The sequence below is a fragment of the Ursus americanus genome, chromosome 6 (genome assembly GCF_024610735.1).
Source record: "Ursus americanus isolate L20-20 chromosome 6, mUrsAme1.1.p, whole genome shotgun sequence".
Taxonomy (NCBI): Eukaryota; Metazoa; Chordata; class Mammalia; order Carnivora; family Ursidae; genus Ursus; species Ursus americanus.
Window position 1 is genome coordinate 77,951,045 of NC_142132.1, and position 24,419 is coordinate 77,975,463.

Here is a 24,419-nt window from a genome sequence, read left to right on the forward strand (position 1 = left end):
CCAACGCAGGGCTCGATGTCATGCCCCTGAGACCATGACTTAAGCCGAAAGCAAGAGTCGGTCAGAAGCTCAACCACCTGAGCCAGCCAGGTGCCTCAGGGAAGATTTTTATTAACATTTTCATGAAGGCAGCTAACGTGAAAAGATAGGAGATAGCCCCCAAAGTTGCCAAATCCGTTAGAGAGATGGGTATTTTTAAGGTCGATGCTCCCTTTCACTACTCTTACCCCCCGGCGGTCAGACCCTGTGCCACATAGGCACAGAGAACCCCTGACACTCCTCATGAGGCGTCCTTAGCCCCTCGGTGACCTGAACTTAATCTTTGGGGTCCATTTCAACTCTTCTCTCTTCAACAATTGTGCCATGAAAACGTCCCTTGTATCCATCCTGATCTCAGACCATCACTGGAGTCTAAAAACATATACTCTTGAAAAGAGACTGTTTTCAAAAACTCCAGATTATTTTCCCAGCTCTGCTCTCTTTTGCATGTACCCCACTGTCTCCCCCACCCCGAAGATCCCCACCAGATTAGTGTTCCCAAAATATCATGTCATCCTTTCGACAATTCTGGCAAATAGTAGGGCTGAACGGAGCTGCTCACTCATCAGTTCAACAATCATCACCCACTGCTTGCTGCAGGGGAGACGGAGAAAAAATTGAGCCTGTTACTCAAGGCTCCAGTCCTTTCCAGCCACGCTAGCTACCTTCCATTTCCCAACAAAACCCTTCTTTCTAGCAGGACAAACTCCCCTATGTATCAGACAATGCCATGCTGATTTTTGTCTCCTTTATTCCAAAATTGTGTCCCCCACTAGAATGCCCTGCCCCCTCCCTTCCTCCGCTGAACTATGGCATTCAAAGCCCCAGCTGAGCCGCTGCTCAGCTGAGAAACCGGCCACCACTACACCAGCCCACATTAACCACTTCTCTCCATTACCTGTGCAATCAGATACATGCCATCTTTAGGCGGTCAGGGAGGCTAGCAGTGAGAGAGGGTCCAAAATGGAAGATAACTTTCAGGGGCCAATCAGTGTTCCTAGAGAACCAGAACTTTCTCTCAGCTTCCCCTCTTCTAGGAAAATAGCATACTGACCCACGAAAGGGCTCCTCTCTACCTGCCCCGAGCGGACTAGGCCCGGCAGGACCGGGCAGCCAGCCTTCAGGAAGTCTCAGGAACTTTGTTAATGCCTGCACCCCAGGCTGACTTTTCCTTAGAGGTCGTGCTGCAGGAACCGGCAGCATCCAGGCCAGCTTGGTCTCCCCAGCCGCTGCTCATCTTCCTGAGAGTCCGAGGCAGCCCGCCCCTCGCCTCCCTCGGCGCCGCTGTCAGCTGAGCTGAGCTTCTCCAGCTGCATGCGCGTCTCAGGGCGCCCAGCAGACGGAGCGTGAATAAGGCAGCCAGGGACCGTCACTTCTGCTGTACCTTGTGAGCCAAGCCTGCTACCCACTTGGCCACCCGACCTACTACCTCCCTGGAGATTCAACAGCAACGAAGGAGCTTGGTCACTGGCCACTCTCTGGGGAGCCTCGTTTGAGAGGAGGCGATCTTTAGCAAGCATGATAAGCAAGAGCCGCACGCAGATTCTCCTTACCTGAGCCAGACTTGTAGACAGAAAACTGTCCTCTAACATGACCCATTGCTCCCCCAGCCACCTACCTCCCCTGCAAACAGTGGCAGCGCTCTCCCGATGCCACGTCCTTGCAGACGTGTGTGTGGACCACAGTCCAGGCGTCCAACTCCGAGGCTGGCAGGGCATGGTAAGGACGCTTTGAGGAAAGTTCTCGCAGCAGTTCCACTGTCCACTCCAGGATAGCCTGGAGGGCTCGTGGAAGTGCAGAGAGCGGGGCCCACCCCCAGGGCTCCTGAGTCAGTGGGTCTGGTGTGGCGCCTGCTCATTTGCATTTGGAACGAGTTCCCAGGATGCTCTGCTACCGAGACCCAAGTTTGAGAACTGCCATCTGAATCAGTAGCTACAGATCTGCATAACCTGAGGAGGCGTTTAAACAAAACCAGAAACCAAGTCAGCCTCTGATTAGCTGAATCTGCTTCCCTGGGGTGCAGAGCTGTGGCCCTGGTGTTTTAAGTTTGCCAGATGATTTTGTTGTGCGGCCAATGTTGTGATCCACTGCTAACGCCCTCAACTCAGGATACTGGCCGTCACCTGCAGGGGAGGCCAGTAAGAACGCCTGGGGGAGTAAATGGGAACCTTTACTCAGCACGGACAGTGGGCATTGCTCCCTCCCAAAGGAAATCCTTAAAAAGAAAAAAATGCTAACTATTGCACCCAAAGAGTAACTCCGAAGAAACTGTGCACGCAAGAAAAGAGACCAAAAACCCCAAAGCAGTCAAGGGGAGAGTGCATCACTGGAAAGTGAGTAAGTCCCTCACGTGGATCATCTTTTGTTTCCACAACAACACTAGGCAGTGACTTCTATGATCCTGATTTTCTAGACGAGGAGATTGATGTTTAGAAAAGTGGCTTTCTAGCCAGGATCGTGAACTGATGTTTGAAATTTTTCAAAGTCCACATTCAAAGCCCATGTTCCCAAATCCCTTGGCAGCCCTGACTTCCATGGGGATGTTTGGGGAGATCACTGCTAACCATACCTGCTCCAATTCTGTCCACTGCAGCCTTCTGCCGACCTTCAGGCTGGCCGACCGCTTCCTGTGGTCCCAGGCCAGGATGGCAAAGGCCAATGGGCTAGACCAGTGTTCTCAATTTTGGCTGAATTAACTGAGCTGCTTTTAAGAGTCCTGAGGCCCAGATCACTATATCAAATTTGAGAAGGAGAGTCCTGGGGTCAGTGATGAGCTGGTCAATCTTTAATAGACAACTCCCAGGGTAAATCCAAGCCCTGACTTGTAACATTGCAGATCCCCATGGAATGAATGTTCCCATTGTGGCTGATTCCAAGCTGCCAAGATGGCCTCAACTGGCTCACAAAACTCTGAAAATTTAACAGTCTAGTATAGCGTGGAAAGGAATTGGATCTAGCATACCAATGAATGGGACTCAGGTTGGGTATTTCTTAAAGCTCTTCCAAAACAATTAAAAAACACGCAAGATTTCCAATCAAATTTAGAAATTGAGTTGACCACCCCACCCTATTCCCTCCCCACGGAGTGACTATGAGTGGGAACTGAGGTAGCGAATGGAAAACACATTATATAGGGCAAGACGCTCAATAAATTGCAACTTTAGAAATGCAAGAATAGATGTAGTCATGGGTAACAACTACCCCCTTCCAAAAGAGTTCAGTTTCTCATCACAGACCCTTCCATTGCTCTTTGTCTTCTTGAATGCCATAAAATATGTTTCTGCAGGCTCCCAAGTTGTCCATGTGCTGTCAGAGAACTAGGAGGGAACACAGCTGATGAGAGCCCTGACCAAGTATAAGGGACAGAGAACAAACTGAGGGTCCCTGAGCTCTGCTCATTCTTGCCCGCACACCAGTTCTTAGACAGCTTGGTGGTAGCAACTGGTCACGCAGATCCCAACAGCAGCAGACCTAATTCCCAATGACCTCCTTAGTGCTTTGTGAAGTGAGACTCTGTGTCAGAGCCCTAAATCTGTTTTTTCCTTTCTCCCCTTCTGCCACCTCCCTTTCAACGACTACCTTCCTCCCCTTGTGGAGACCTGGTCGAAGACCCAAACCTGCCCACTGCTGCCTCATTTCTCTTCCATTTCAAACCACATCCTAGTTGCCTTTATGCTCAATCATTACAATAAGCCATCTGTCACACGGAACTCCCCTCTAGCCAGCTCTTCCATTTATTTGGAAGCTTTCTTAAAATCAATCATCACCTCTTGTAATATCGGTCTTCATGCTCAATCAAGACCTCAAAGCATCCATTGCATTTAAAAGGCCATCTCAGTGAACCGAGACGATGTTGTCCTGATTTCTGTGTGACTAATCATACTTGTGATCTCTTGAACAGGAAGGATTCAGTTATGGGGACATCCTATTGCAGTAGACTGGGCGGAACCCGAAGTGGAGGTAGATGAGGACACGATGTCTTCAGTGAAAATCCTCTACGTGAGAAACCTGATGCTGTCTACCTCAGAAGAGATGATTGAGAAAGAATTCAACAATATTAAACCAGGTAGGACATACCAGAGAAGATTAAGTTTTTGAGATGTACTTTCAAAACACATGTGTTTGAGAGGACTTCCCGTGACTTTAAACACAATAGCTTTCATTTAGCATTCTTATAATTGCATGTGGACTACAAAAACCATATTCCAGGCCTGGGAGTTGAGAAAAAGGGATACATGGTTCTACATCTATCGACATCATAACTCTACAATTATCTGTGTGATTACTCAATTAACGCACATTTCCTTCACTAGACTACAAATCCCATAAAGGTTTCTTAGCTTCGATCATCTCAGCCCCTGTCTCTGGGCCTGGGTCATAGTAGATGCTCAATAAACATTTACTGGGTTGATGAATGCATGGCCAGAACTATAGATCTGAGGCAGGGTTTCTCAACCTCAGTGCTCTTAACATTTTAGGCCAGTAATTCGTGGTCATGGGGGGTCTATCATGGGCATTATAGGAATTTTAACAGCATCCGATGCCTCTATCCACTAGATGCCAGTAACAAGCCCTAAGATGTAATAACCAAAAATGTCTCCAGACATTTAAGCTGAAGAGCAAAATTGCCCCCAGCTGTACCCACTGGTCAAATGGAATATGATTACAACTTCAGGTACATCAGTAGGGAGGTGAGGATTAATTCTAGGAAACTCATTTGGGTGAAGAGGAAGGGAAAGAACAGCGGGAGGTGGAGGGGGATAATTATTGCTGCTCATCTTGTCAGTACTTTGCAGCATCAGTTTTATCCCACAAGACTCAGCCCTTGTCGCTTTTTTCTCCTATAGGAACTACAATAGTGATACAGGGAAAGCATTTCAGGAAGCAATGTCCAAGCAAGCATTTCCCAAAGCCAATTCCGGAGAACAGTAATTCTGTGGGGTGTCAGTAGATGCTACTGATAAAAGGGGTCTATGGTCAAATAAATCCGTAAACACCAGATTCAGGAAAATCAAACAGGTTCTTTTTTATTGCAGGACTTATCAGAGTCCTTAACCTTCTAATATGCTTTGAAAGTCTCCAAAAGGAGATGTAGGATGGCTCATTTCACAAATTTTTAGACCATGGATCTCATTTTTTGGCAGCCATCTTGCAGAATTATCATGTTTGGGAACACGCTCTGGTCTGAGTTTATCACTGTAGTAACATCTTTCCACTTTCATGGCATGAGTCACCTACTCAGCGCCATGACCCTAGGATGTAAGATACTGTGTCACTTCCATTATTGTAAAGGTGAGAACACCAGAACGCAGAGCAGTTATGGTTGCTAGCTCAGGGTCATACAACTAGCAAGTGGCAAATCCCATATCTGAATCCAGGTCTGGCTAAGACCATGTTCTTAGCCACTCTGTGACCTCCATGCCCCATCCTCCTTCCACTCACTCCCTCATTCATTCAACTATCACTACTTTAGTAGGTCCTATGTGCCAGGAACTGTGGGAGGAGTGAACAGGTGTGATGTGTGTGTGGAAGAAGTTTAAGATGTTCCAGAAGAGGGACACCTGGGTGGCTCAGCCTGTTAAGCATCCAACTCTTGATGTTGGCTCAGGTCGTGATCTCAGGGTCCTGAGATCAAGCCCTGTGTCAGGCTCCATGCTTAGCAGGGAGCCTGCTTGAGATTCTCTCTCACCCTCTCCCTCTGCCCCTTCTCCCCCCCCAAAAAAAGATTCTTCAGAAGATTAACAGCCATGACAGCCTACCCTAGGGGCACAGACAAGACTCGTGCTTAGGAGAAGTGATGTGTGAGCTGAGATCTGAAAGTTGATGCATTTGTGGGCAGAGGAATGATATGTGCATGTGTAGATGTTACCACCTCCCACTTTGTGTTGACTTATTCCCTTATTTTTATTTGATACTTCCTTTTTTTTTTCAATCTTTTCAACAAACTATATTGAGAGAATGGTGGGTCCACATGCAAATAATAAAGTTGGACTGAATTTATATAATATGTAAAGTTAACTCAAAATGGATGAAAGACTAACCAAAAAAAAGCTAATTTATAAAAAACGCCAGAGGAATATATAGGGTAAAGCTTTGTGACATTGGATTTGGTAATAAATTATCTGATGGTGATAAAAGTACAGGCAACAAAGAAAAAACAGATTAATTGAACTATATCCAAATTAAAAACTGCCTCAGAGGACACTTTCAACACCGAAGAAGCAACCCACAGAATGAGAGAAAACATCTGCAAATAATACATCAACCAAAAACTAAGTCAAATTCAAATCTATATTTGTCCAATGAACAATATTGTCCAATTGCCACAGACACATGGCCAATATGCACATTAAAAGATGCTCACCGTCACTCGCTATTCACCCTGGAAATGCAACCCCCAAAAGCCATTTTCCACCTGTCAAGATAGCAATAGCAGTAGTGGTAGTGATCATTGAAGAAGACGACGACAAGGACACAGATGTTGGAGGAAGCTGGAGCAGTGAGAACCACGTGTCCGGTAGATGGAAACACAGAATAACACCGTCATAGAGGAAACTACACACTGGGTCCTAAAGAACAGATAATCACCATATCATCCAACAGCTCCACTTTAGGGCACACACGCAATAAACACAAGCAGGGACCTGCTCCTTGCATAGCATGCTCACAGCAGCCTTAGCCTTCTCACCCCCGATGTGGAAACCACCCAGCAGGGGCTGGAGCAACAAAACGTGGCGTATGCGTGCAGTGGACCAGCACTCACACCTAAACTGCATGGGAGTTTTGGGACATATGATATGGATGCCTGTTAAGGCATGAGTGCAATGACCCAAGACAGTCAAAAGGACACACGCCAATTATGGAAATTTCCTAAAGTAGGCACAGTGCTAGAGACAGACGGCAGCATGGTGACTGCCCAGGGACAGGGGAGAACGGACTCAGAAACGATTATTTAATAGATACGGGGTTTCGGTTTGGGTTTACAATGAGGTTCTAGAAATGCACGGTGATGACAGTTGCACAATGTATTTCTTCCTTTTATCTAATGAAAACATTACCGTTTTGTTTTGTTTTTGCTTTTTGGAAAAGCTGGAATGAGAAACAACTCAAAGACTGCTTCCTTTCCTGATCACTGGCCATCAGCTTATCATGTTAATGGGAGACATGGGCTCCCGTCCTCCTAGTTATAATGAAAATAATAAATGCTGGCTCTCTCCCTCTCTCTCCTTCTCTCTCCCTCTGGTGGCACAACTCAGGGCTCTATAGTGACTTGTGGCTGCTTGTCAGCACTCCTCAGAAGAATATGAACCATATAGCGGGTGAAGGACTAGCTGTATTCTTCCTGCTGTATTAGGAAGAAAAAGTCAGTGCTAACCAGTTTATTTTCCAGTGAAAGGGTGTGTTTATGCTTATCTAGGAAAATTTTCGGAGAGAAACAGGAAAATAACCTTTTACAAGTCCTACTGAAAGTGTGGATCCCTCAGAGGAGCCCAAATATTCCCGGCAAATATTTGACCCTATTATTTTAACCCTGATTAACCTGAAAATACTGCCATTCAGAGAAATAAGTAACAATCGGAACAGAAATTGGGTCTGAAAATGTAGGTCCTTCCCCAGTGTAGCCTAAGGCTATCTGCTAAAATTCCAATTATAGTTATTCTACAAAATCTGATTTCCCTAAAACAGTTTCATGTCTGATTCACCAAGAGGGCTTAAAGCAGCCTGCGGGCCCCACCCCTGGAGTTTCTGATTCAGGGGGTCTGGGGTGGGCCCAGGCATGGGCATTTCTCCTAAGTTCCGGGGGAAAGCTGATGCTGCTGGTCTGAGGACCGCGCTTGGAGAAGCATGGCCCTCTGATAATCTTCCCTTCGGATAGCAGGTGTGTTTCTCTTCAGGTAATCGATGCGCTGCTGACAAGTTGCTCATGAATAGAGTAATATTTGTCCAGGTCCCTGTATTATGACTTCAGAGTCTTTTACATCATTGCTGATGATGACACCTGATATTTTATTGCTTCTACCCTCTGCCACACGATAAGCCATCAGTAAACAAACTCCTGTAGACTAAAGAAGGGACATACTATAATAAGCCATGTGGTGAATACTGTTGTGGAGAAAACCAAACTCTCACTGTCTAACTTGTTTCATGAGGCTAAATCTTCATACATTAATGTTTCCAAAGTCAAGTGCAGCTGAACAGTGTGGCTTAAAAGTGCAAGCCGGTTCCATCATCCATGAGCAGAATTTGGGGACATTTAGATCCATTACCATCCAAAACGCTGCCTAATGAATGTGAATGCTAGAAGCTGGAGTGTGAATTGACCGGTAATATTTGCTCATTCCATGTATATTTGTAGAGCAGCCTCTGTGCACATGGTCCTGGGTAGGACCTGGGTAGGATAATACCATGACACCCCTGAAACAGGTCCTGTTCTCAGGGAGCTAACAGTCAAGAGGAGCCTCGATGAAGGGCAACATTGAAGAACAGATGGAGCCAAGACTGGAAAGATAGAGACCCTTATTGGCCCCCCTTTCACTTCTCAATGACCAGGACAAGCCATGGGGTTGTGTCATGAGAGTTACCCCACCTGACACTGAAGGACGAAAGAGACTGTGCTGGAAGGTCAGCTCATTCCATGTACCATGATTTATGGTCTCAAATACTTTATGTATTTTCTCAGCGTCGCCAGACAATTGTGCTCTGGACAACCACTGCCATCAGAAGTCAAGGGTTGAACGCTGAGGAATGAGAGAAGTACCACAATGTTTTTAAATGATCCCTACATTACAGCCCTACCATTATTCCAAAAGAAGACAACTTAGAGCCATTGAAAACTGTGGTAGAGGAAAAAGTCTAATTGCCTTTGTGATCTTGAATCGAAGAGGATAGGTAACTGAACCTGGATATGGAGAGGACAAAGGAGAACCCTTATCTGCTCCTCTGGTCCTCCCTGGGGAAGCGTCCCATCGTAGGTTATGTCCAGTGATTAGGATAAGAGGAGAAACCCAGTCTTCTCTCGAGATACACCCAAGTCAGCATCACTGAAAGGGGACGATTGGTAAGCTAAACTGTTACCTGCTAACAAGTTACACAAGTGTCCATTTCACCTTCACTCCAGGAAAGCTTCTTTTTAAGGTTGAGGAATCAACAATATTCTCTAGCAACATTTTAATAATAAAATGTAAGGTTCAACCATTTTGGTAAAACTTTTTTTTATATATGTTACCATCAACATATGCAGGAGCTCCTCAATATAAAAATAGGTTAGGTTGACTTGTTATTTTTTATTACACAAATAATATCAATAAACATTATAAATGTTTGCAAAACACCAAAGCATATAAATTAAAATATGAAATTTCCCATTATTCTCTCCAAATTTTCTCCCCATTCCTAAAGTAACCTCTATTTTAACAGTTTGGTCTCCATCTTTCCAGTTCTCTTTCTGTGTGTGCATTCCTATTTATGTGTGCATATATATGGGTTGGGATTTTAAAAACATAAATGTTATAGTATTGTACTTATTATTTTACAATTTTTAAATTTAACAATAGGTCTTAAATCTTTCCACGTAGTATACATAGGTCTATTTGTTCTCTTTAAAGACTCATTTTATTTGATAAGAATGTACTAGGTCTAATCAATCTCATAAGAATGGACTTTAGATGGTTTTATTTTTGCTATTTCAACAGTGATAGAGTTAATATCCTTCTGCATGATCCTTTTGCATATAGAAACGCTTCTGTAAAAGACATTCCTCAAGGTAGAATTAGTGGATATCTACATTGTTTCCAACATTTAGATTTTATGAACAGCATGTAAGGAACTATCTTGGTTTTTCATGTTCTTTCAGAAACTTTTTTTTTTTAATCAAAAGAATATCAGGGGGTGCCTGGGTGGTGCAGTCATTAAGCGTCTGCCTTCGGCTCAGGGCATGATCCCGGTGTTCCGGGATCAAGCCCCACATCAGGCTCCTCAACTGGAAGCCTGCTGCTTCCTCTCCCACTCCCCCTGCTTGTGTTCCCTCTCTCTCTGGCTGTCTCTCTCTGTCAAATAAATAAATAAAATCTTTAAAAAAAAAAGAATATCAGGTAAGCAGTTAAGAGATCTGTGTTCTAGTTCCTAGCTGTGTCAACTCTTATGATCTCACTTCGTTGTCAGAACTTTAGATTCCTAATCTTTAAGTTAAAAATAAATCATGAAGGTCAAATGAATTTTTTAAAAACTTAAAGTAAATCATTGCTAAAGTCTCTCCTAACTCTGAAGTTTTATTCCATAAATCAAGAGAGACAACATTTTTCTGGGGAAAAAGCCATAAAATTTTAAAAGGTAATCACCTAAGTATACATTTATAGGATGACCAATAGTTAAGTTCCAATCAATTCAACAAGTATTTCACTGAATGTAAGGTACTATCTTTTATATTTTATTGCAGACAAGATAAGATACCGCTTCTCTCCTTAAAGATCTTAGAATCTAGGAAGTGGAAAACACAAATCCATAACCAACTTTAAGGCAGAATATAGGGGATATTTAAAAATTTACAAACAAATCCTCCGTTGAATGTGTAGAACTGTAAACCTGGACATAGCAAATATTCTTGATGACATCTTTACCTAACTACTGAGTCTCAAAAAAAAAAAATCAAATCATTCTCAGGGCTCTGAGAATTAGGGTTTGCTAATGGGACTGCTTCCTGTTTCCAGGTGCTGTGGAGAGGGTAAAGAAGATTCGAGACTATGCTTTTGTGCACTTCAGTAATCGAGAAGATGCAATGGAGGCTATGAAAGCTTTAAATGGGAAGGTAAGGTAGGACAAAACACACACACACACACACACACACACACACAGAGGTTTCACCCAAGTGTGGTGCGCAAATTTTATTCAGAAGAAGGATCCCGCGAGTCTGTGTCACTCGGGCTTTCCCCACCTCTGACAAGACTGCCTGGGTCCATGAAGATGAACAGAAGAGAAGTAACAGAAACACGGTGGAGATGCAGCTCATGTGTCCGGCTCCATCTCTAGTTTAGGGTGATTCGAACAAGTCACTGACCCTCAATTTCCTTACAAAGTGGGGGATTGGAGTACATTATTTCAAGGTGTGTTTCTCAGGCCCCGTTGTCTCTAGTTACTTCAAGAGATCATCACCTCGCTAGTGCAGTGCTATGGAGGCTGAGGACCAGAAACTCAGGTCAATTCTGTTGTCCTTCTGCCCTCTGAGTTTGCTGTCCCTACTCTGGAAGGCTCTGGATCTCTTGCCCTTGCCAAGAGTGGGGTCTGGGCAAAAATTAGCTTCTAAAATCCTTTCTCCTGACTTGTACATAGAGACCAATATCATATTTACTTATCAAAGTGATAAACATTTAAACCCTACTATAGACCACTTATCTTACTAAACAATGTCTGGGACACAAATAAGCAAAGATACTTGTCAATAAGCTAGAAGTCTATGGTGGAATAAGACGAGTGCACAAATATCTTTCATAGTTCAGCCAAGTAAGTTTCATTAAAAAAATTTATATATATAAAAACTTATATAATATAGATTATATATAAAATATATAATATTTATATACAATATAAAATATTGTATATTTATATATAATATATAAAATAAAAACTAATATATATTTATATATAATCTATAATTAATATATATTATAATTATAGTATTATTATGGTTAATATTAATTAATGTATATTAATATACTAATTATTATATTAATAAATATATATGCGGTAAAAGTCCAAAGGAAGGAGGAGTGGGCCATAAAAAATCAGAAAATCTTCATGGAGATAAGAGATAGTATCTTTGAGAAGCCATAAAAACTGGGCAGAATTCCCAAAGAAAAAAAACACGGGCCGGTGATGGGTATTAAGGAGGGCACGTATTGCATGGTGCACTGGGTGTTACACGCAAGTAATGAATCATGGAACTTTACATCAAAAACTAGGGATGTACTGTATGGTGACTAACATAATATAATAAAAAAATATTATTATTAAAAAAAACACACGGAAACAGAGATGCAGTCTCAGAGGCACGGAATTTGGCAAGAGCAGGAAGTGACTGAGGAACCATGAATGTAGACCGATTCGGTTAGAACGTCACACACGTAGGGCTGCGTCACCTGTCTGGCTTTGCACAGTTAGTCCTAACAGCAGACAGATGGCGAAGGGACTAAGTACAGAAGGGTGAGTGTGGGGGAGGGGAAACGAGTGGAGGAACCAAGGCTCACAGCACTACCAGAGTCAAGGTGACAAGGGGCAGGAGAAGTAACAGGAAACCTAAAGGAGAGAGGACTGTGTGGAGCAGGTCTCTTTGGGAGAAGCAGAGATCTTTGGCCGAAGGACACAGCCAGGGGCTAAAGGAGCACCTCCCCGAGCAGGTCGTTCAGTCACAGGCAGGTGGGCTTAGGGGCCACACACACATGTTTGAGCCCTGGAGGAAAAAAATGTACTGACTCCAAAACACAAAAAGAAAACTGTAAAGTGAAAGCAAATGCGAATTTAAATACACGTCCGTGAAGCAAAACATCATTTCATCTCCATCAGTGATTACATTTAGTATCATAAAACTGTTATTACCTTGAAAACAATTTGTAGGTTGAAAATATTCCTGAGGATACAAGATGATTGCTGAGAAGGGGCAGTCAGTCATAAATTAAGTGCTAAATAATTACATTGAAATAATCACGATGGAAAAATACTCAAATTTTTCCCAATTTTAAGAGCTGGACGTTTTATAACAATGTGATATATGATGAGTTTAAATATATATTCAATATGTTAAAATATATACCAAATATTATAATTATATTTAACTAAATGTGGTATGGGAAAATCAAAAGTAAGTTTGCCTAGGAACTGTGCAAGCTTTGAGTATAGATAGGCATATTAATAGTTAACTTATTAAACAAGGGGAGACTCCGAAGCTTTTTGTGTAATGGAGTAATGATCATATATAATTAGGGAAATGAATGTACTAACAGTTGCAATTTTATGGAGTAGGAAGAGAGATGTCACTGGAACTACTTGAAAAGCTATTACAGTCACTCAAACAGGAAGAAATAGGGCATAAGTAAGGGCAGGAATAGAAAGTAGGAGAAAGCTCTACACAGGGCGATGGGAGATGAATTCAAAATACCCAAAATGATTGGATGTTGGAGTGAGCAAGAGTCATTGGTTTTCAATGTGGGAGACCAAGATGATACAGTCAGGGAAGCCAGGAAAGGAAACCTATTTGGAGAGAAAGGTGATGAACTGAGCTTTGCATTCGATTGTTCATCTATTCTAGAAATACTTGTGGATGTCTGTGATGTGCAAGGAATTTTGCTGGGCTTGGGAATATACAGATTAATAAGATATCACCCTAGCTCTTGAAACATCTAGACCAAATAACTAAAATACAATACTGAGTTTAAACCTCTACTACGGGGTTAGATGAATGCAGCACAAAAACTATTATAATATGAAATCTGACTTTGCAGTGAAGAATCATTCCATTAAAAATGTCTCTTGCTATGGAAGTGCCTAGAAGCAGAGACCTATTTGGGTCTCTCACCTTCCTCAAGACAGGACTAAAGATAAATAATTTTATATCTAAGACCACCCCATTCCTTTGGGTACTCAGGTCTGTTTCTTCTAATTACATCAACACCAGTGTGAGATACTTGAATATCATCAGGATTCTCTCTCTCGGTGTATTACAGCTAACATGCCTGATACTGTCTCTTGATCCCAAAAAGTAGGGCAGATATAAGAAACTAGGAACAAGCGACAACCAGGAAGCTCAACTCTGTCCAGCAGACTTCAGTGATCTCAGAACCATTGAAGCGCTCACAAAATGGCGAGCTGCCACGAAACGGAATTCTTGAGGGAACGTTTCATATTACTTCTTTTCTTTATAAAAATAGAGGCTTATAATAGTCTTACGCAGAAGAAGCTACAAGGGCTTCCTCACAACACCTTGTCCCATCAATGAGAAATACCTCAATCCTTCAAGCATTTGTTGAGGACCATCTTTGTCTCTTGTGTAGTCAAGCAATACAGAAAAGTGAGTCATGCTTGTAGCTCTACACACAGCCCTTTTCTTCAACATCTGGATCTGTTTGCAAACTGTCAAAAGCTTGCATCAGAAAAAAACTTCTCTAATCATTCTTTTTTTTTTTAGGATTTTTTTTTAATTTTTATTTTGTTACATTAGTCACCATACAGTACATCCCCAGTTTTTGATGCAATGTTCCATGATTCATTATTTGCATATAACACCCTGTGCACCATTCAGTATGTGCCCTCCTTAATACCCATCACCGGCCTATCCCAATCCCCCACCCCCTGCCCCTCTGAAGCCCCGAGGACAAGTTTTAAGAAGCGTGTGACTTGAGAAATCTCAGTACTGCCCCTGCCATCTCTGCCAGTTCCCAGCTCTTCACCAGATCCAAAGGTACCTACACCTATGGGGAACAACACAGTAGCCTCCTCAATTCCTCGTCCTCAAATAGGGCCCCACTTTTAAGCCTCTCTTCTCTTCCAGTAAAAACTTCCCTATCGTGTGGCTGCTCTAAGGAGTAAACCCTTTAGCTGGCTAGGATGCCCGTGCCACAGTGTTAGCAATTGATAAGATTTCCTTATTGGTTTCCTTCCACCATCATTGTGCTGTGCTAAGTAGTAGACATTATATCCCACCCATTATTAACCTAAAATTTCTTAGAATTATATAATATGTAATTTAAAACATGTATCACGTAAAAGTATCACATAATTCTCTGTTACAGTGATTTCATCACATAATTTATAACCTGTATGTCAGTGGCCAATAGCCAGTTTTTTCCCATCAAACCTGTTGCATATTATATGCAATTTTCCAACAAAACCCTCAGGAAGACTCAACCAGCACACAAACATGAACCCATGAAGAGACAGGATGCATATAGGTGAAGGGCTCAGCCACCCTTGGTTGTCTTCATATCTTCTCATGTTGCTTCTTTGCTCTCTACGACAGGTGCTGGATGGTTCCCCCATTGAAGTGACCCTAGCCAAACCGGTGGACAAGGACAGTTACGTTAGGTACACTCGAGGCACAGGTGGAAGGGGCACCATGCTGCAAGGAGAGTACACCTACTCTTTGGGCCATGTTTATGATCCCACCACAACCTACCTTGGAGCTCCTGTCTTCTATGCTCCTCAGGCCTATACAGCAATCCCCAGCCTTCATTTCCCAGCCACCAAAGGACATCTTGGCAACAGGGCCATTATTCGAGCCCCTTCTGTTAGAGGTAACGCTCATCAGCTCTTTCTCTAGTATAACTCTACAATTTCTAATGATTTATACTGCAATAGCCTTAAACACATAGGATGGACCCACTGGGAGAAAAGGACTGGAAAATCGTTTATGAAAAATCAAGTATTATTATATCAATAGTTGTCCTTCCATAAAAATCTTTTTCTACATTACAACTGGTTATTGAAAAACTTTGGTCAGAACATAGCACAAATGAGTCTAATGCATACATTTGATCTTTGCCTGGGCCCATAAAATTTGTGCAGACTAAGTAGTTAGCTTCTCCCTTAATCATTGAACCACCATATTGCAGTCATATGTGACTCATTAGAAAACCCAAAGGAAAGCAGGATGGTCTAAAGGAAACCAAGTATCTCAAATGACAAAAACAGTGTATTTGATGGTAACTCAGTGACATCATATTCATACATAATCACAAATTATCATACGTATTCTAACAGATATATGAGATATTTTCATCTGACCTCCTGCCAGGAATATGTGCTGTGCCTTCCAAAAAGCCACACTAGAGGAAATCAACCTATTTCTCCAGGATATGGGGCACTAAATAGTAATATAATCCTACAAAAATTCCAAATGTTCACGCAGCTCTCTGGGCTCAGTTCAAGCAATATCGACGATAAGGCAAGCATTTCTTATTCCCAATAAACTACTTTTTCTCTGCCTAATGGGATCCTTCAGAATGGTTCTGTAAGGATAGAGTTAATGCCAAAAGAATCCCAGTTCTATCTTCCAAATATGACAGCACTCTGGGCAATTTGACAATAAACTATATTTAACTCTATCCTTGGGTTTTGCTTAGAAGCAAAGGGGCATATCCAGATTACTGTGAAAATAATTTTTTACTATTTTTCAGGAAAACTGAATTGACCATCCTAGGAGCTCTAGTGGTCAACAGTCTTGAAAGTTCCATAATCATAATAAAATCATTCCATGCAAAATTATTATGCAAAAGAAATCATCAGGTTTTCCTCCAGGATAATTTATCTATGTGATGACAAATTACGTCTTTAAAGTATTGTGCATTTATAATCTGAAATCATATTATTAAATAATCCATACATTAAATATAAATTGTCAACCAGTTGTAATGTAGGAAAAAAAAAACTCCACTCCAAGGGAAAAAATACCTTATAACAAGAAAGGAATCAATGAATGATATTCAAGGATGAAGGGTAATCAATTTAATTTTTTATCACTTTACACCACCAATGAGAAATCCAAGTAGCAAAATGACAAAACAAAAAATGAAAAGGAATCTATTAATGAAACTCAATGGAAATTTAAGCCTCGAATTGAACAGAAAACAGAAAATAGTGAACCTATAAACATGGTTTCTAAATGTTCAATATTTCCCAACTGATCATTGGGGATGAGATTATTGGGGAAGCTAGAATTCATTTCTGATTTACTGATCAATGATAAAAATGTAAGGCTTTTTTAATACATGTGGTCATATCATGCTGGGATATTTAAATACCTTCCCAACCTTTATTAGTGTATAGAGAAATGTCAACAAAAGGTCAACTGAAGACAGAAATTGCAATTTTTTCCTCTGTGCCAGTTTTAAAGTTGCTCATGCACTTATCAATAGCTTTGAGAATATGGCTTTCTTCCACAGATAGAAAAAAAAAAAGACAAAAAACATAAAAAACAAGACACCTATGGTGAACCCTGTTATGTTGAGTTTCATTACATTAGAATCCTAGAGTTTTCTATGCACCTTGAGGGCAATGATCAATGTGACTTGGGCTAACTTTTCCATTACAGTAAGATTCAGGGTGATCTTCTGGTGGTTTGATTCAGTTTAATGCCTTCTTACATTCCTAGAAATTTACATGAATGTACCTGTAGGGGCCGCGGGAGTGAGAGGACTGGCTGGCCGTGGCTACTTGGCCTATACAGGACTGGGTCGTGGATACCAGGTCAAGGGAGACAAGAGAGATGACAAACTCTATGACCTTTTACCTGGGATGGAGCTCACCCCAATGAATCCTGTCACTTTAAAACCCCAAGGAATTAAACTTGCTCCTCAGGTAGGTAAAGTTATTCCAGAGATACTTTCCTTAAGTCAGGCCAAAGACCATCCACATTTGCCGTTCATCAAACGATTTGACTTGATCCCTTCTTGGGCTATTGTTATGTTTTGTTTTGTTAAATAGGTAACGTGGTCAATCAACATAACGTAGTGTGAGAGAATGCTGAATGTTGAGTGCCACTGTTCCATCATAGGCTTTCCTATATTTCCTAAATAATCTGAACAACTGGAATGCGAAGCTCCTGAGAGCATTAAGAATTATCAACCGATACCTTCCATGAAAATAAAATGAAGCAAAGACCCTAACTCAAAATAAATGCTTACAATGTACAAGCTGGCTACTGGAGAGTCTCCATGACAAGGAATGAACAGACCACTTTTGGTCTATTCATCTTGACATCTTTTACTGGAAACATTTTGTGTGAGAGAAAACACCATGCCATCCATGGACTTGTGTTAACGATGAGATGCCATCCGTCATATCCAATTAGTCATATCCAATTAGGTCTCCCACGATGTTTGGGGAGGGGCATGATGGTGAATTTTTAATGCTTTATTTCCACTGCTCCAAGTTTCCATGTTTCTGCATGAGGCTGTGATTTTTATTATTGGAAAATTAGAAGTTATAAAAGCTGTTCCAGGGTGGAAAGTGAATAACAGGGTTAAAAATAAAACTAAACAGGATCTCTGTGAACCCTGAACTTGTTCCCTGTGGGTCTGCAGTATATGCCGGACTCTCTGTAGAGACACTGGCTGAAGAACCCATACGCAGGTGTTCAGAGATACTGTTTGTGGACCCTAAAGGAAACGTCCCTACTCCAGGCCCAAAAGTATAAGCCCCAAATGTACAGAAGTAGCCTTATGATTGCAATCAAGTAGAAAGCATGGCTTTCTAAAAGCTCATCATGAGTATTATTTTTGTAGGATCAATGGCTGTCTTATACATACAAATTAGTTCATCTAAGGTTTCTGCTAACCCTACCCAGGCAATTAAAAATAAGGATGTCTAGCAGAATGGTACACAGCAATCGTTTGTTTGTTCAAAAACCATTTATTGGGTATCCATCATGCATCAAGTATTGTGTTAGGTGCTGGGCATGGAAAAGGGAATATAATACAGTCTTTGCCATCAAAAATCATAAGGTAATCCAATGAGAGGATCCAGACACATCAACAGATCATTATTGTAAACTCCACTAAGTGTCATGGTGAAGAAAACGCAAAAGCTTGTCATCCAGTCTATCTTGAGTTAAAATCCAAAATAAGGAATATTAGAAATATTTTAAGAAAATAAAAAATAATCATTATAAATTCCACATAATAGTTCTAAAAGCCGCCATAGGGTGAGAAAGAGTCTCTGCTTCTTACATTAAACCCAGGTTAGAAATTGGTCATGGTTTATAGGGATATGTAAAGAACCACCTTTCCCAACTAACTACTGAAAGTTCTTTATTTAGCCTCTGAATCTCTACAAGTACGGCTTAGAAATTGAGGGCTATGCCAACCCAAACCAACATAAGTGGAGCCTTAGCAACCCCACGGTGGGGTCATGGGCATCTGACAAGAGCCAGGAGACAAAGTGTGCCCAGCAGAGTCAGGAGTTACAGTCCATACTCTTTGAGCACATGTTTGCATAACAGGCTCAAACAGGCAGGCAGAATGTCTGCCAGCTAACGCAGTCTACTGGTGCCCAGGAACCTTCAGGAATGCTTTGTAGACGACAAGAGATGTTCCAAAGCCAAGAGTGGTAACAAGCAAAAGTCAGTAGAGGACATAGGAGCAATCTACAAATTTAATAAACTGGAAAATGCCCTGTTATTGCAGCTGGATTCGTGCCAGAACCAATGAGATAAGATACTCCATGGAGTCAGCCAGGGGCACTGTTCTGTCCCCAAGTCTTATTCTTTTCAGACTTAGGCCCTGTTTGGCACAGTTTCCTGAGTCTGCTGACTCATGGGAGCATCGGGGCTGGTGGGCTACTGAAAATGGCTTCAGGATGAAAAAAAAATGGGTGCCTTTAGACAAGATACAGTTTGGAGTAGTGATAAAGGCAGAAAAAAAGCATGCAGAAAGATTCTAAAACTCAGATCTTTGTAAAAACAGCCAGAAGTGGTATTTTGCCCAACAAAGACATTGCAGCTGTCAACATCCATCTATTAATGCTCATCAGTAACTAGTAACCATTAAACTTTTTAACTCGAGTTTTTATGAAAATGTGAAGTTAAAACCCTATGACAAATGACGTGAAGTAAGGTTATTCTTAGGTTATTTTCTCTAAACCAATATAAACAGTAGGATTGACGGTAGTCACGAGGAAATCCAGCCACACTAGTGCTGAAATGTCCATTTTTTTAAAGGAATAAATATATCAAACAAATCATAAAATTAAACTATTGGTAAAAGAGTTACAGCTAATGGACTAAACTAAAAACATATTAGAATAAATGGTGTGAAAATGATTTTTATGAATTAATCGACATAACATTTTAAATGGAGTTCAAGTTGAGTTCATCTTAAATTTTATGAGTCATTAAACCATGTGGCATTTTATATTTTCTTGTATTAGCTTAAATGCTGAAGATTAGAGTTTAAAACCCTGAAAGCTGGAGAAATAATGCAAATGTGACATTTGAAAGGGAAATCACGTTTTTTGTTGTTCTTGTAGATATTAGAAGAAATATGTCAGAAAAACAGCTGGGGACAACCAGTGTATCAGCTGCACTCGGCTATTGGACAAGATCAAAGACAACTATTCTTATACAAAATAACCATTCCTGCCCTGGCCAGCCAGAATCCCGCAATGTGGGTAACATCTCCAAATTCCTAATCTTTTAAGCTTTCTAGAATAAGAGTCTCTTGTAAATCAAGTGTATTTTATCACTATCCAAATAAGAGAAATATTTACGTCTACTACTTACTCATTTTTCATTAAACGCAAAGTTTCAGAGGTATAGTTGGGATGTACGTGCAAAGTGGGAGACTGGCATCTCAAAGGTTGAGAATTTCACACAGACAATGAAGACCATGTAGTATAATCAACCAATAAAAAACTGCAGACATAAAATGGAACAGGACTCAGAACAAAGCCCATTCTTTTATCTGTGTAGTATTTAGGTTGAACCATATGAAATTGCCATTCTGTACATGACAGCACCATGCCTGGTCACTTACATTTTGGAGCAAAGATCCTCTCCATTGGAGAGTATCACCACCACAAGCCTGCGTTTCTACATATTTTAGGAACCATCCTGTTTCACATGTACCTTAGAAAAGCCATATGTTACTAAAAATCATTGAATTGTGCACCTAAAAATATGTGCCAATCCTTTCACATACCTTGCTTATCTATGTATCTATTTTTTATCTATTTATTCATACCTTTTTAAGAAATTTAGGTATAATCGACCTGCAACATTATATTAAATTCAGGTATACAATAGAATGATTTGACACTTGAATATTTTACAAAATGGTCACCACAATAAATTTGGTTGATATCCCAAGCCGCTGTTCGTATGCTGTGATGAGCAGATGATGGAATTTTATGTGTGTGGTTTCCATTCTCTTTGCATTGAAGACTCCTACAGGTATATGTAACTCAACACATGGCTCTTCTTTTCTTCTTCTTTTTTTTTTTTCCTAAGTATGCATGTGTTGAGTTACAGGTGTGCTCCAGGAATGTCCTATCAACCACTGCTGTCCTGGGTCAGGTCACAAATATCCCTACATGCATATACCTGTAGGAGTCTTCAATGCAAAGAGAATGGAAACCACACACATAAAATTCCATCATCTGCTCATCACAGCATACGAACAGCGGCTTGGGTTTTCTCCCATCTCTGCACTTCTAACGTAATGACTATTGGAATATGCATTGCAGCCACCCCTTCACACCTCCGAAGCTAAGTGCCTATGTGGATGAAGCAAAGACCTACGCAGCTGAGTACACCCTGCAGACGCTGGGCATTCCCACCGACGGGGCCGATGCCCCCAGCGCGGCGGCTGCTGCCACTGCCTTCCCAGGTAGGGAAGACAGCACCCGGCCCCGGGTGTTTGAGAAACCCCCCTCAGTACCAGGAACTCTGAGAGTTGTTTTTGAACTCTACCCACAATAAACCTGATTTACACCATCTGTGACCAAAAACACTGGGCAGATGCGTGAACCATCAAAGTACAAGATAAGAGGAGGGAGAGGGGAGTGGAAGTGGGGTCTAGTCTCAGCTCAGCTTCAGCAGCTTTGTGACCTTGAAAGACCAGTCTCCACGTCTGGTTGGGTAGGGTTTTTACTTTCTAAGTAAGAGAGTTCGGAACCACCTATTAATAGTTGTTCATCTGCGTGCCAGGCGCTCACCTAAATGCTCAGCGTGCTTTATATTATGGCCAGTAATGCTCATGGCTCCACAAGACGTTGGTTGTAGCATGATGCCCATGTACAGCCGGAGGAACCCAGGACAGGAGCGATGGAGGAATTTAGCCAAGGTCAACTGGCTTTTAAGGAGTCCTTGGACTCCCTGCACAACCCTAATCTTCAACTCAACTTGACTTTTTTTTTTAAAGATTTTATTTATTTATTCAACAGAGATAGAGACAGCCAGCGAGAGAGGGAACACAAGCAGGGGGAGTGGGAGAGGAAGAAGCAGGCTCCTAGCGGAGGAGCCTGATGTGGGGCTCGATCCCATAATGCCGGGATCACACCCTGAGCCGAAGGCAGACGCTTAACGACTGCGCCACCCAGGCGCCCCTCAACTTGACTTTTATTGCTTTGCTTTCTGGAAGAAATGTGTAGATCACATTTTTCTTAAATTGTTTTAAGTCAAAATCTCTGTGAGAGAGAGAGAGAGAGAACCTTTCAATATGTAGATAATCAGCTCTCATTTATCTGTTCTGTAATTTTGGATGGGAGCATATGCTGTTTGCTCAGAGTAAAGCCTCTCTGTAGGTTGACCTGACTTCAGGGTCACATTTAAAAGGCTCTCCCCCGTGTGTTATGTACCTACAACAAACACTAATAATTTTTTTAAATGAACCCTCTAGAGATTAAAAGTGACCAGACAAGAAATTTGTTTCGGAAATCTTCCCTTACCAGTTAGTTTGAATAACCCCGTTCTTTTTTAGCAATCGAAGTTCATTTCTTTTGAAGAAATTGGTCACTCTGACGTGTCATTGTGTCAGCGTACCTCCCTGAAGACCAATTTGAGATCTGACTAGACCCAGACACAGGGTGTTTCTATCAATCCATTCAGTCATGTGTTGGTCACGTTCGGGTGAGAGAACTGCTATATTCCTCTCATCCGTAACACCTGGGCTCACTCTCATTTTCTTTTGTTTCTCAAAAACTGCAAATATGTTTTCCATCCTGGCAATTAACCACGCTTCACACACAAACACGACCTCAATTCCAGCTTTGTTCTGTAGAACATGGGAAGATGGGCCCTGCGCCCCTGCGAGGTTACCACGGCAACAGCTGCCACTACAGAGGGCAGGTCCCCTGGGCTGCTCTGGGGCTATCAGTCCCATGCTTGCTTTCCACAGAATGGGGTGTTGACATGTCCGTCTACTGGGGACCTGTGCCAGGGTTTCTGGGTTCTTGGAGAAGGTTGAGCCCGTCTCATGGAAAGCTGCACCCCAAAGACAGCTAACTAATGTGCTGTAAAAATGAATGAGCCCCTGTCAGAATGTTACAGTTTGCTTGCACATTAGAAAGGACTCACTTTCACCTAAGAATGTGTGATCTTGTCCTCCCTTCTGTTTGCTCCTGCAAGAAGTAAAAAAGTATTTAGGGCATGAAAGTTGTCTTGGGAATGCCTAAGAATTTGAGAGCCTCTCTTATAACTTTGCTGTGGAGTCAAGCAAAGAATAATAGGCTCCAGAGGAGAGAAATCTGTTTAAAATCCAAACACTCTTGTGCTTAAGAAAGTAGCCAAATTGAAAAAGAAAATTCAAAATCCCCAAAGATAAAATCTGCATGACACACACACATATGCACACACTCTCACACATGTGTATCTCTTACTCACTTATCTAGAAATACTATTTCCAAAATTATGAAAGTAACTGGTAACACAGTTCTCACATCCTTGGAAAACATACCAAACTTCAGTAGTGCATTAGTCAGCATTACTGGCCAAAGTGCCCAAGCCGAGGAGTGGATTTAATTTTTTAAAAAATAGTCCAGCCAGCTTCCTGCCACCACTTCCTGAGAAGCCACCAGAAAGAAATCAATGTGTCTGGGGTTGGGATGACTGCCACAGCACATAAACCAAATGGACTGGGGTTTTTTGGGTTGTTTGTTTGTTTGTTTTAAATCAGGTCCCCGTTTGTTGCTTAAGTACATTTTTCCCCTTTTTCTCGTCATCTTCGCACTTTTTGGATCATCTCAGAAATAGCTTATTTTTTATCTAAAACATCAACAGGGAAACATTGCTTTTGTATAATAGCGGTTATGCCGTCTTCTCTAAAAGTGAACGTCAATCAGCCAGACATGATACTAATGTGACCGCACATGATGCCCTCCGTACCACTCAAAGCCCTGGGCTGTTTGATGGTGAGGACGAGCATCATCTGAATACACCGGACAGCTTGGTGGTGAAGCAAGATGGTCTTTGCCCTTCACGGTTGGGTCTAAATGTAAACAGACCAGGTATTTGCTTTTATGGAGCTATGTAGAAACACGCTAAAAGTTTGCATATTTTTCCTACCGGTCTACCCACTCCCTATACGTCTTGGGTAAAAGCAATGATTTTTAACATTTCGTTTCGGTAGGGGTCATGGGTACAGAAGCAGACCCACAGAGCCCCACCCCTCAGCCCTGCCAACCCATCAATCACATCCCCTCCTTTATAAACTCCGACAGCCTCTGAAAAAGTTCTAAATTTCAAGCTTTAATCAACTCGGCATCCTGTTAAGTTTCCGTTTCTTGAACTCTCTCCCCAGTGTTTCCAATCTTCTAAGCACGAAGTGGTTCTGGCACATGAGGCTGACCTCACTTTGAGGCATGCTGTCCCCTAATCAATGAGTCTAGATATTAGGTCCCCTGAG

At 41.8% G+C, this 24,419-nt stretch overlaps 1 protein-coding gene across 3 annotated transcripts in view; it reads left to right on the forward strand.

Moving 5' to 3' along the window:
• A1CF (APOBEC1 complementation factor) overlaps nt 1–24,419 on the forward strand; it is an 80,844-nt gene that overhangs the window by 48,781 nt on the left and 7,644 nt on the right. For 2 of the 3 annotated variants that reach the window (XM_045802394.2, XM_087863142.1), the window contains 6 exons: nt 3,941–4,105; nt 10,746–10,843; nt 15,044–15,317; nt 17,174–17,379; nt 20,047–20,183; nt 21,262–21,404. In XM_045802394.2, the coding sequence (XP_045658350.1) occupies nt 3,941–4,105; nt 10,746–10,843; nt 15,044–15,317; nt 17,174–17,379; nt 20,047–20,183; nt 21,262–21,404 (1,023 nt within the window). The remainder of the gene's footprint in view (nt 1–3,940; nt 4,106–10,745; nt 10,844–15,043; nt 15,318–17,173; nt 17,380–20,046; nt 20,184–21,261; nt 21,405–24,419) is intronic. The other variant, XM_045802395.2, reaches the window with a different exon arrangement.